Source organism: Ochlerotatus camptorhynchus, unplaced genomic scaffold (genome assembly GCF_037179485.1).
Source record: "Ochlerotatus camptorhynchus isolate MF236.1 unplaced genomic scaffold, CSIRO-AGI_Acam_v1.1 ptg000038l, whole genome shotgun sequence".
NCBI classification, from domain to species: Eukaryota; Metazoa; Arthropoda; class Insecta; order Diptera; family Culicidae; genus Ochlerotatus; species Ochlerotatus camptorhynchus.
In genome coordinates, this window is record NW_027040529.1 from 3,158,797 (window position 1) to 3,172,628 (window position 13,832).

General features: G+C 38.3%; 1 protein-coding gene across 1 annotated transcript in view; it reads right to left on the reverse strand.

Moving 5' to 3' along the window:
- Positions 1-2,056: 2,056 nt before the first annotated feature.
- ND-PDSW (NADH dehydrogenase (ubiquinone) PDSW subunit) overlaps positions 2,057-13,832 on the reverse strand; it is a 50,739-nt gene continuing 38,963 nt past the window's right edge. Inside the window, exons 4-5 of the mRNA XM_065234882.1 lie at positions 2,354-2,493; positions 2,057-2,285 (exon numbers count right to left, since the gene is read on the reverse strand). Coding sequence (XP_065090954.1) covers positions 2,152-2,285; positions 2,354-2,493 — 274 coding nt within the window. The 3' untranslated portion in view covers positions 2,057-2,151. The remainder of the gene's footprint in view (positions 2,286-2,353; positions 2,494-13,832) is intronic.

Genomic DNA, 13,832 nt, shown 5'->3' on the forward strand with positions numbered 1-13,832 from the left:
AACTGCCGCCCAATAAGTTTGCTTTCTTCAATAAGTAAACTTTTTGAAAAGATAATTTTAAATTGGATGATGATTCACATCAATACGAACTCACTGTTTGCAGATGAACTGTTCGGATTTCGCCATGGGCATTCAACATTCAGCATTCAACTGAAAACTGCTCAACTGGAGTTGCTCTTCTAGACATAGAAAAAGAATTCGACAGTGTTTGGCATGAAGGATTGATTGCTAAATTGAAAAAAGTTTAATTTTCCACTGTATATTATGAAATTAGTTCAAAATTATTCAACTGTCAGAACTCTGCAGGTAAATTATCAAAATTCCAAATCTAATCGACTACCTGTTAGAGCAAGAGTTCCTCAGGGTAGTATTCTTGGGCCTATATTGTATAACATTTTCAGTTCGGACCTCCCTGATTTACCTCAGGGTTGCCACAAATCTTTGTTCGCCGATGATACAGGTATTTCTTCTAAAGGAAGAAGTCTTCGTGTTATTTGCAGCAGACTGCAGAAAAGTCTAGATACTTTCTCTTCATATTTACAAAAATGGAAGATTTCTCCCAATGCTTCCAAAACTCAACTTATAATGTTTCCACATAAGCCTAGAGCTTCGTTTTTGAAACCTAGTAGTAGTCACTATGAAAGGAGTTCATATTTCCTGGTCAAACCAAGTGAAATATCTTGGATTAGTACTTGACCAAAAATTAACCTTTAAAGATCAAATTGAGGACATTCAAGCCAAATGTAACATATATATAAAATGTTTGTTTCTTATAAACAGGGAATCCAAACTTTACCTCAAGAATAAACTCCTAATATTAAAACAAGTTTTTAGACCGGCCATGCTTTATGCTGTGCCAATATGGTCTAGTTGCTGCACTACCAGGAAAAAAGCACTTCAAAGGATTCAGAACCAAGTTCTGAAGATGATTTTGAAGTAGCCTCCCTGGTACAGTACTATCGAGGTACTAGAATTTCGAATGTTGAGACTTTAGAACAAATGTCCAACAAAATAATTAATAATTTCAGGCAAAAATCGTTGCAATCCTCAATTGCAACGATCAATTCCCTTTATACTTACATAAGCTTTATACTTCCGTTATACGCATAAGAGTCCCACGGTGCATAAGGATTGCATAAAACATGGGACAGTTATGCGTATAACGGCAGTTTAGTTTTCAGTTTTAAAATGTCAATTGTCATACTGACATGCAGGTTACGAAAACCTGTTTCAAATACTTAATTGCCAAGCCAGGAACAAAAGCAACACTTAGATATATATCATAACAATTAAGGCTGGCAAGTTACTGTAGTAACTGGAGTACCTAGGTTAAAATGAAATGTAATTTATTTTGAATTAGGAACAAATGAAGAGTTAAAAAAAAAGATGAAGATAGGATTTTAGAAGATTTTTAAAATATGAAAGACCCTAGTATATTTACATCAAATAATTACAAGATTAATCAGATATCAAAACTGTTTTTGAAGCTAGGATTTATTTTTAGATGAATAAGCGTTGATTCGAAAAATCAGCCAAATTGAAGATTTATGGGTGCCGTAACGACTATGAAGGTTCGCATGGAATCACTAAGGGGTCATCTACAAACCACGTGGACAGATTTTAGATACCCCCTCCCTCCTCCTGCTGCATGGACAATATACATTGAAAAAAGGGTAAAGTGGGGCAAGGTGCGTCACGGGCAAGATGGGTCAGCTAGTACATTTATTAATTTATTTGGTTGTCAAAATCAAAATGTTTAATGCGACGCCAATGATGGTTTGCTTTTTCAAAACCAGCATTGGGGCTACATTAAGCCAGTTGATGTTGATAATCAAAAAAGTAAATAAATCAAGTAGATGACCCATCTTGCCCCACCATACCCTAAGGACCGTGGGCACTCACAAAACCTCTACGCAAATCAAGCAACGATGGGACAATTATGCTTTTATGGGCAGTCTATCCCCCTGCGGACAGATATTTGGCATATGGACAGCTCAAGGTAGTTCAAGGAAAAAAGGAGCTTTTCTTTCAGTATCTACCGTTCAGGCATCCCAACTTTAGTTGTTCTTATATTTACACAATTTCATAAGAAATAACCAAATTTCCAACTACTTCGATGCGGCTCTTTAGTAGCAGCTGACCAAAAGTTAATTAGTGTTCTGTGTCAGCATCATCCGATTGCTTCATTCCCGAGCCGACTGGACCGTGGCGTCTTTCCCACACCATACGGTGCTTCTGCTTCATGTAGGCGGTCTTGGCGTTGGCATAACCTCCAAGATCACCATCTAGTACAGGTAAAAGCAAAATTATCACTCTAATTACAATCAATAAATAAATGTCACTATCATCTTACACTTGATGAACCAGTTTTCGGCAGCTTTCTCGTAACGTTCCAAGAACGGTTTGCACTTGCGCTCATGATCCGGTTGCTCATACATGACACAATCCTCAAAACGCTGGCGAATGATATTCAGGATCTCGTTGTCAACCATCCTGGAAAAAAAGAGAAAAATTTAAACATCAGTTCAATTGCCAACACCGTGCTCCGATGCACGCTTCTGTATCAATTTGAGTACGTTTGTTAATCCATCGTGACCATTAGACCGATAAAGAACATTAACTTGATCAGAAATATCAATTATAGGGCAATCAGCTGCCAATGTATCACCAATTCAATTTGAAATACGACGTCTGATGTATTGAACTACTCGTGGGAACGGTTGAGCACATTGCTTGTATCCACCATCAGGCCAGATGGTACCTCTTAATACTATAGAACGACGGATTGGAAAAGCAGGAACGTGAAGAGTGTAAATTTGTTATCCAGATAGATATAGGCACATGAACGTATTTTTAGCGAAATCAAACCAACTGGACGTGGTGGACCTTTCGTCTGCGGGCATCCTTCAACCGACTAGACGTGTAATCAATCAGACTTTTCTCATTTCCATCATCGAGGACAATCGGTGTAAACAAAAATGTGAGTCTATAATCAGTAGATCGATTTTATTTGCATCAGGAAACGATTTGCAAGTTGGGAAACACCCATAAATGACGTAGCATATTTTTGACAATTTTAGACCCTCCCTCCCCCTTCGTAGTGTATTTTGCTATACCTATTGCGATACATGGCCGGTTACAATTTCTGAAACCCCTCTCCCTCTCAAATGCTACGTCATCTGTGGATGGTCCCTTGGTGAAATTTTCCTTCACATTAGCACCTCGAACTCAATTTAAATAAATACAGCACTAGCCAGCCGACAATTGGATTGAGTTCGGCTTGAATCAAATTAATGATTAATGATGTGTGTATGGTTGTTTGGCTTGGATGAAGAAGAGCGACTTTTCAATTTCTGTTGTATGATGCGAAAATACAAAGTTTGAGGAACTGTTGGCACGAAATCCGGTTGGCTCATAAGTTATGTGACATGTTTGTTGAAAATAAAAAAAACGGCCTTTTCAGACTCGGGACGCCTAATTTGTCTCCAGCTTGGTTGGGTTTAATGAAATTAATTCATCAAATGTGTTGATGGTTTAAGGGTGCACAATGTTGATTGGAGTTATATAATCGGTGATGTCAAAAGTATTCAAGCAAACTACAGGCAACTCGACATTGAAGGGACTATCGAGTCACAGAACTATAAAACAATACACTGTGACAACAAATCCTAAGAACTCCATAAGACATGCCTTATGAACCTGGACAATTTTGTTTTCATAAGATACTTGTGAATTCCACAGGCATGAGTTATGCATTTCGTAAGCACGACTTATGAATGATTATCGTAATACATTATACACTCTTAACCTATTTTATTTCCCAAGCGTTGATAAACGTGGGAACTAATCACGGTGTCAATAATCTGACCGCTCAGGATTCGATTCCGGTCTGCTACATTTTATATTACTTTTTTTATGTCTCATAATCTAATTATGAATTCTGTTGTATATGCTAAAATTATGATTTCCATAAGAAATCCTTTTGTCGAAATGTCATATAAGTGGTTTTTATGGAATTCTAACGTTCCTTTGCCTCAGTGTAGGAAAACGTTTGAAGCGAACAACGTGTACTCATGAAATTCATCTATATCGACATAGCGATAGGTAGTGCAAGCTCGACTAGGGTTAGATCAAAGCTACCAAAAATAGTGATTTTAATTACCATGTTAAAGAAATAAGTGACCTAGTGACTTATAGTTGTAAAAAAAGTGACCTAAGACAAGAAAAGTAGTCGTTCTGATGGCACACCAAATAAATGTTTGATGATTCAGACTTATTCAATTAGTATCTCATAAACTCTAATGTACGATATGATCTTTAAAGCGAAAGATTCAATGGAAAGATTAAAATCAAACTAAAGGGTCACCCACATTACATCCGTTTGCGTTGCGTTGACGTTAATTTGACAGTTAGATAATAGATTTATCTGTCATTTGACCGCAACGTGTCCGATCCGGATCTAATGTGCGTGGGCCTTTACGGTATTCACCAGGGTGCAATCTAAAAAACCAGGAATCCTCAGGATTTTTTTTTATGAAAATACAGTGCCTTCCCGATTTTGTCACTCTCAAGCATTTCGCTCCAAATTACGCTTAATTGTTTTGTCGCAACAATAACAGAGGTAACTCAAATAAACCTTAATTATTGGGACACTGCACAGCTGTATCGAGTCCCTCCCGATAAAGGTAACTAGGTGGCGGATAGAGCTGGGATGGCTGCAATACAAGTTATGGGCAGATACGCCATTCAAGAAGAAGGTTTCGTGATGGCCAAAATTAACGGAATATTCATATGCAGTTTCTACGCACCCGATGGACGATGGAGCAATTCCACGAGACGCTGGTTGGACTTACCGAAGAGCTGATCGGACGGAGGAGACTTCAATGCTTAGGCAGTGTAGTGGGGAAACAGATGTACCAACGTAAGAGGACAAATTCTGCTGGAAGCTCTGGTGAAGCTGGAAATTAGGCTGTTCAATAAGGGTTGATGCATATATTATGTTACGCTCTAAGGGGGAGGGGGGGGGGTCTAAGATTTTGTGACAAGCAATACATTAGGTATAGGAAAAACGTCACGATAGGGGGGGGGGGGGTAGTTTTTTGCTCGATTTAGCGTGACATAATAAATACATGGGCCCTAAAGGCACCACCAGCACTTTTCGCAGAGATGGTCGGGAATCCATTATCGACGTCACTTTATGCGGACTGCAGTCCGTCGCTGGTGGAAAACATAAATTGGAGATATACCCATAGTGACCATCAGGCAATCCGATATAGCATCGGCCAACGGAATCCTGTGGCAGTAAAGAGGACGAGAACATGCGACCTGAAGTGGAACCTCCAGCTTACTGCTGCAACGAGGTAATTAGCACCCTCCGCGCTAGTTATCTTAGAGCCAGAAGACGTGTTCAGAGAGCAAGAACAGAAGCAGACAGAGAGGAACTTAGAGGAATGTTCCGAGCACCTAAACGAGAGTTAAAGCAGAGCAAGCCAAACTGTCAACTGGAGCTGGGTCGAGCCGCTGCTGCCAATGACGCACACCGTGTCGTGATGACGAAGATCAGATGTCAAGTCATACCCGCTGAAATGTGATTAGAGAACCTAAAAGTCATCGTCGAAACATAAGTGGAGAGGAGATCGATATTACGCTGTGATAACGATCGACGTCAAGAATGCGTTCAACAACTCCAACTGGGAGCCGACGCTACTTCCAGAACCGGGTTCTGATGCACGAGCCAAATATGGGACAGAGATCGACTAGGATCACGGTTGAAATTCCACAAGGCTCCATTCTTGTTCCAACACTCTGGAACGTGATTTAAAATGGCGGCCTAACGCTGAAGCTACCCAAACGAGTTGAGATCGTTGGCTTTGCGGACGACGTCATCTTACGCTAACAGGCAAGACGCTGGAATAGATGGAAATGCTGGCGACCGAGGCACAAATGCATGGAGCGAAGCTGTAGATAGTCACCAACAAAAGCGAGGTGGTATTGATCAGTAACTTTAAAGCGCTGCAGTGGTCAGAAATTACTGTTGGGGAGCACGCAATAAACTAGAAGTGCCTGTTGAAATGCCTGGGAGTGATGGTCGACGACCGTTTGGCTTCAATAGCCACGTAGAATACGCCTATGAGAAGGCAGTGAAGGCCATCAACGCGGTAGCCAAAATCATACCGAACATCTCGGGACGGCTCCTGGCTAGTGTATTTACGTTGATACTGATATATGAAGGTGCAGCCTTGTTTGGAGCGATAAAAACCAAGCGTAATTTAAGGAAACCGAATAGTACGTACGTATTACCCCCTCCCCCCACATTGGGAATGACACTGATGAAGACTGCACATTGTAGTCGAAATACGTATCTGTCATGGATACCAAAATTAATTAAGGGGAATTAAATTGAAGATAACCATTTAGACCAGAACTGTTGTATTTGGTGTTGGATTAAGGACTAACATTTTGATAGTCTTAAATATATATTTTCAATAGCAATTTAAATTAAATTCTGTTATATAAACATTCTAAGTTTGATAGCTAGAATATTTCACTCGGAATGCTGAACATTTCCTAAGTTGAAATACCAAAAATGAAGTCTGGGATTTAAAATAAATGGCAATGTCCCAGAGGTTCGGAAAGTTGTCAAGTCTAAGATCGTCCAAGATTTTTTTAAATGATTCCAGTGGAAATTCTTAACAGTTCCTAAACATCGGATGAGTGATTTTTTGTAATTTTTTGCAATCTTCGATGGCATTGAAGATTTTTTTTTTAATTTTAGTTTCGAACTTTGTTTTTTGTCCAAGCCCTTCAAATTTTGATCAATCAAAAACTCCTAATTTCGAACATGAATTAACTATATCATTTATTTGGAACTTATCTCAGAATACAAGGGCATTATGAGGATAATTTCATGAAGTTTGTGGGAGAAAACTAATCCGGCCGAAGCATAAGTCCTTGGAATTTTTTGACGAATACTTACGGGGTAAGGGGGATGCTTACAATCAAATCGGAGAATAACTCCAGGAGATCTCAAAGGAATTCGAAAAAAAAAAAATTCTGTAGAGTTTTCCAAACAAATTATGAGGAGAAATCTAAGGAATTTGTGAGGATAAATGCAAATGAATTCTTAGTAGACTTTCACTGTGAGTAGAATTCCAAGGGATGGAGTTAGATTTATAAGGACTATATAGGGTGTCCCAGAATGTCTAAGCACGACTTTGGAACACTCCTGCTTGTTTCAGATGACGTTTAAACAGCTGATTATCACGCTGAATCATGGTTTACATTTCGACTAACAGTTTCGTGTATCGCAAGTGTCGGTTATTTACTACATTTCCGTGACAATGAGTAACATTTCTACGGAAAAGCGCAAACAGATCGTGAACAAATGCAGGGCTGTTACAAAATTTTCTAAATATGATCCGCGAAATCCGCGATTTCTCAAAAGAAATCCGCGACTTCAAATACTAATCCGCGACAACAAAAAACTGTTTTCATTGCCTAAAAATACCATTGGTATACTACTACATGGTATTTCAAGCTTATTGCTTATAGCATATTAGATTTTTGCCTGCTCTCAACTTAGTGTTCTTTGAAGTACTTTCACATTTTAATTGAGAGCTTTCTATGCCTGTACTATCCTATGCCCAAGGAAGTAAAGAAATTTTCCAACCCGTAAAATTAATATACCGGACGGGAATCGAACTCAGTCACCTCCAGCATGGACTTGCTTTGTAGCTACGCCTTAACCGACTGAGCTAAAGGAGTATTGTTTGTAAGCTTTGAAAAAAATAACAATGTATCATCTTGGGTTATTTATGTATAGTTTAAATTCTGAGTAATTAGTGAACGTAATAAAACACCCTTACATTATGAGATTCTATTGAATAATTGAGAAATCCAACTTAAACTCATGCGCGCCTGGTGGCAGGAATAAGCACTAACCGACGGTGATAAGTCTGTGACAGCCCTTGAAAATTTCATTGATTGTTTGCAAAATTATTTAATTTCAATGTAATTTCATGAAAATTTCTTGTCAGCATGGATGAATCTTGTACAAAATCCATAAAACTATTTTGTAATGCATTGTTCTTAAATAAAAAGCTACTTCAAGACTTATAAATTACTGAAAACATGTTAAGGTTTGAAATCATCTGCCGATTAAACAACAGACAAAGTTGGCCGACTAAATCAATCGACGAAAAACTATTAAATAGGCCGATTGCTCGGTGTAGCACCAGACGAAAAACGATTTAATCTGCTGATTAATACACCGACTGAAATTAATTTTTAAGTGACAATAGATTTAGTCGGTGGACGATTCGGGTGATTTAGATGATGTTTGTTTATTTGGAAGATATTTTCGAAACAAAGCACGATAAAATTCAGCATTATGTACCATTATTACGAGTACTACTTTTTTTGCTCCGATCATGTTTTGACTTCCACAGAAACTCGCTAGAATAAATAGAAAATAATAGTTTTTTGATTGAAATTTCAAAAATGTATTCAGTTTGACACATTATTTCGAACTTATCACCGCTGCGATTGCAGCGTCACGGTGGTCGATTGAAACATGGATTTGTCAATACCGGCCTAGATTTGATGAAACATTATTAAAAAAATAATGCATTTTTATTTGAAATGCATTTTTTTTTTAAATTAACCTTTGCGTCTCTGACGTATTTTGCTGTCCTAAATGTTGTAGTTAATTTGGCTCTAGTTTTCTCAATTTTTTACTGATTCAAGCCAAACACCCTGCACATAATTGAGAAATTACCAGAGTTTCATAAGTCACACTTGTTGGTCATGTCGCGGTTATGTATTTACACGGATATTCCTTGGGGTCTGTCCAATGGTGAGACATTTTCATGATAGTTTTTATTTCGAATATGAACCTTTTCGATGTCAAATCATAACCGAATCGTATGTATGTGACTTTAAGGATCATGCACGACTTATAACTATGTATACCGGAAATGATAGGTTTTCCAAATCGTCCAGGACATCAGTTGATTTGTTCTACTAGATCAACCAAGACTGCAATAATGTCTGTAGTATCGACAAATTTCCAATCAGATTCAAAGTGTCTATGTGGATCATTTCATGATCTATTTCCGAGAAATCCAGATGTTGGCGGTTCTTCAAATCGTCCTGGAGTTCGGATAATTTGATCTACTAGATCAACCGAGATTGGGATAATGTCTTTAGTATCGAAATATTTCCAGACAGATGCACAGTGTCTATGTGGATCATACATGAACTATTGCTATGTATACTAGATGTTTTAGGATCTCTAAATCATTCTGGAGTTCAGATGATTTATTCTACTAGATCAACCATGACTGGAATAAAGTCTGTAGTATCAAAATATGTCCATACAGATTCATAGTGTCTATATGGATAAAATGTATGATTTATTTCCACGTATACCAGATGATCTAGGTTCTCCAAATCGTCCTGCAGTTCAGATGATTTGTTTTACTAGATCAACAAAGACTAGGATAATATCTGTAGTATCGAAATATCGATTTGTAAATCTTAGAACATTTGGCATACACGGAAATAGGTTGGCATGGTCCACATAGACACTGCAAATTTGTTTGGACATATTTCGATACTACAGATATTGAATTAGTCTTGGGTTAACTAGTAGAAAAATAATCTGATCTCCAGAATGATTTCAGAACCTATAACATCTTGTATACGTAGCAATAGGTCGGGCACGATCCACATATACACTTTGAATCTGTTAGGACATATTTCGATACTACAGACATTATTGCAGTCTTGGTTGATATAGTAGAACAAATCAACTAAACTTCAGGACGATTTGGAGAGCCTAGAATATCCGGTATACATGGCAATTACTCGCGAATATAAAAAATCATGAAAATGTCTCACGTTGGACAGACCAGGGATTTTTCCGTGTAAAACCGGTGTGACTTATGGAATTAAGATAATATCTCGATTATTTGCAGGGTGTTTGGTTTGAACCGGTAAAAAATTGAGAGTCAAATGAACAACAAAATTGATGACAACAAAATAATCCGGGACGGAAAGGTTACAATGAATTCCACAATTTTTGTGACAGCACATCAGTTCCTTCGCGATTTTCGCGACATCATTTAATGTTTCCGCGATTTTCGCGGCTGAAAGTTCAAATCCGCGACAAATCCGCGAAAATCGCGAAATCCGCGAAATTCGCGAAATCCGCGACTGTTGTAACAGCCCTGCAAATGGTGTACTATCTGAGTCAGTTAGCGAAACTGGAAGGTGTAAGCACAAACGAAGTCACAGACGACTTTCTCCTAAGAAATTAATTAAAATAATGTGGTTCTCTGTAATAGCATTTTAGTCCACCTACCACCCCTCACCGCCAGGTTCGCTAGTATTTTTGTTTTGTATTAATTCAAGTTCAAATAATATTTTTGCGCTATAATACGCTCTCAATATCACGCGTGATATTGGAACAAAATATCATGCTTGATATTGATTTTATACGCTCCTTTGATATTGCGAGACTACCCTAATAAAAATGTTATGGTTATTTTACTTAACGACGTGTTCGGGGTATCATCCAAACCATTTGTGCAAAAGTTCGACTATTTGGGTTATCGTTTGTTTATGGTATTTGTTTATTAGGGTATTCACAACGTGCTAAAATCAAGCTGAGAGCTGACTCGACACAAAAATGATTCCGTTACACATCGTTTTCTTAGAAAAGAAAAGTAAAGTTTGCTATCTCTTTTTACTCTTCACCGATGGCAGACACGAAGGGACTGCTGTCAGCCGTTATGGAAGTTTCGGTTGCATTCGGGTGTAGAGTAAAAATCGTTAAACTCGATCTCACCACAGTTTGGTGAAATTTGCAGTTGCTGAGTTTTGTTAGCTTGATATTCCGAGCTGCGATATCACAGCTTGCAAAATCAACCGCAGATGTTTGTTTGTTGATTTTTGTCTACGAAAATCAAGCGTGATCTTGGGCATTGGTGAGATTTGATTTTTTGATATTTATCCAACACTGATTACAATTGTGTGTAATGCTAAGAAGCAAATGATAGATTTGTTATACCTGGTACACATAAATTTACTTTAAAACTATTAAATTTTTGATTTATTCTGTGATCGACGAATCATATCGCTATTGTCACCGAATCATATGTGCAATTGATTTGAAATAACAGGAAAATAACGATAAATGAAAAATATGTTTTCTAAACCCTTACTTTAGGTAAATTTGCCGTTAACATAACCACCTACCGACATAATGTGGCGAGGTCCCACGAAGCCTTACATATTCGTACATGCATTAGGGACACCGTGAAAAACTTCGTTAAGCATATGTAACCCCAGAATCAATCTTACATCTTCTTTATGTTTAATATGATGCAACTTAGCTTGTCAATCATTATTGGATACCAATGCTTCAATTAACTTTTGTTGAGTCTGCAAATGCAAGCTTTCACTTGCAAGAAAAGTGCTTCGGTTCGAGGCGTGGCTAAAAAAGTGGGATCCTCGAAGAGTAACGTCCAGCGGGCCTATGCGAGGATGGGTTTTAAGACGTATAAGAAACTGAAGAAGCCAATGCTGAGTGAAAAACAAGCCGCATCCGTCAAACCGAGGGCTCGGAAGTTATACGACCAATTGCTGTGCGGAAAATCGGTGTGCGTGATTATGGACGATGAATCATACGTTAAATTTGATTACACAACTCTTGTTGGTGATCAGTACTGCACCGTTCGTGATGGCAGAAGTGTTGACTACGAGGATAAGTCGATTTTTACCGAAAAATTCGATAAAAAGGCTATGGTTTGGCAAGCCATTTAGGAGTGTGGTATGCTTTCCAAACCATTTGTGATAACGGATACAATGACAACCGATGTTTCCGTGCGATGTTTTTTTAAATTTATTTAAAGTAAAAAATCATATTATTTTTATAACCCAAATATCTCAGCATTCCATGCTCGATTTTGCATTTTTTTTCAATAAGTATTAGATCGCCTTTTTGAAAATTTTACAAGATCTAAAATGGCCGAATTGTAGTTAAACTGTGAATAACAAACAATTATGCATAGTTTCATGCAAATCGGAGAAGGTCTAATTTTCCCGATTCTTCTTTTGGCGTGAAACTGCTTATCTTCTTTGTATATTTATAAAAATGAATTTCTGTCTGTCTGTCTGTCTGACCCTTATAGACTCGGAAACTACTGAACCGATCGACGTATGCAGGGGTTTTTGGGGCCGGGAAAGGTTGGTTGATGGTTCGATATCCCCCCCTCTCTGTAATGGGGGGGCTCCCATACAAATGAAACAAAAATTTCTGCATAACTCGAGAACCAATCAAGCAAATGGAACCAAATTTGGTATGTGGAGGTATAAGGAGATGTTCATAGGGGGTAGCCCCTTAGATAAGAGGGGGGAGGGGCTACGTACAATATAGATTTTTTTAATTCGGAGCATACACTCAAGCTTATATTAAATCCCGAGCAAGACCGGGCACTCAGCTAGTGTTCTATATTTTGTAGTTTTGTGACATAAAATAAAATTAAACTAAAATGTGCATCAGCCTAATTGCACAGCAATACACGATAAAACAACACTCATAAAACCAAAACCATAAGACGCGCCTAACCACCAATTCGCGATATCATCCCAACTATATGCGGTTTGGTCGCACCATCATGATATCCTTTGTGTATGGTACCCGTTTATAAGGGCACTTGTTGATACTGGTGTCGATCTACGGCAGACCGTTACTGGCTTGTGTCGATACACATCTCCGTCGATCGAGACAAAACAATCCAGATGGCCAAATCGCCTGTTACCTATAGCTATATGTGGTGTGTTCGCGTATTCGATCTGGAGCCATTTATACTGTCAGCAGCCAATAAATAGCCCGGCACTTTTATCGGTGCTTTTCACGACGGTGGGGCCGCAGTGAGGGGTATTTCTTCAATCTAGCTGGCCAAAAGTCAGATTTTTCAAAATTAGAATTGGTTCTAAATTGTTACATTCTATCGAAGACAACATATCAAGAAGACTGGCAACTCTTCCATTTTCTCATACGAACGCTATGAGACAGGTACAATCGCGTCATCTGCCGCTCAAAGGTAAATGCTTCGAACGAATTTGATAGCAAAGATTACATCCTCAGAAGAAAGGTTTGTGTATTTGCTCATTTTTCTATGCGTTGCTTCCACTTCACTCAAGCGCAGCGCTACTGTACGTTTGCCAGTCTTTGTCAGAGAAACCTTATGACTGTTTTTCTATTGTGCATGTTCGCTCAAAGTGATCGTTGCAGTTTTCTGGCCTCTGTTTGTTGTTGGGATGATTGAATCTGTGTGCAAAAAATGTGCAGGAATTGACGTATTCATTTCACATGCAAAATTTTGGGATCGTTCGTGGGTAAAAATTGATGAAATTTTGTCTGAAACTAGCTAAGAGTGATCCGCCAAAAAATCTTATGCGCTGTCGTGGAAAACTAGACCGCGTCCCAAAGATGGATAGGGAAACACTTGGAAATCCATCATTCGACGATTTCCCGGGTGGTGAAGTTATGCAAATGTCATTTTCAATGAAAGATCTCACGCGATATTTACAGAGATACATTTGTCACTATCATCGGATGAGAAAACAATGATAGAGATTTTCTTCAAAATCTCATCGATTTTTTGTCATGACAGAACGTGATAGTGCGTGATCATCGTGATTACTAGCTCATGAATTGCTATTAACGTTACTTGTACCAAGGAAATCTTAAAAATATATTCACTCTACCGATTACATACGGTTACTTGCATAAATTCATCTAAATCAGTTAGAAAATTTCATTT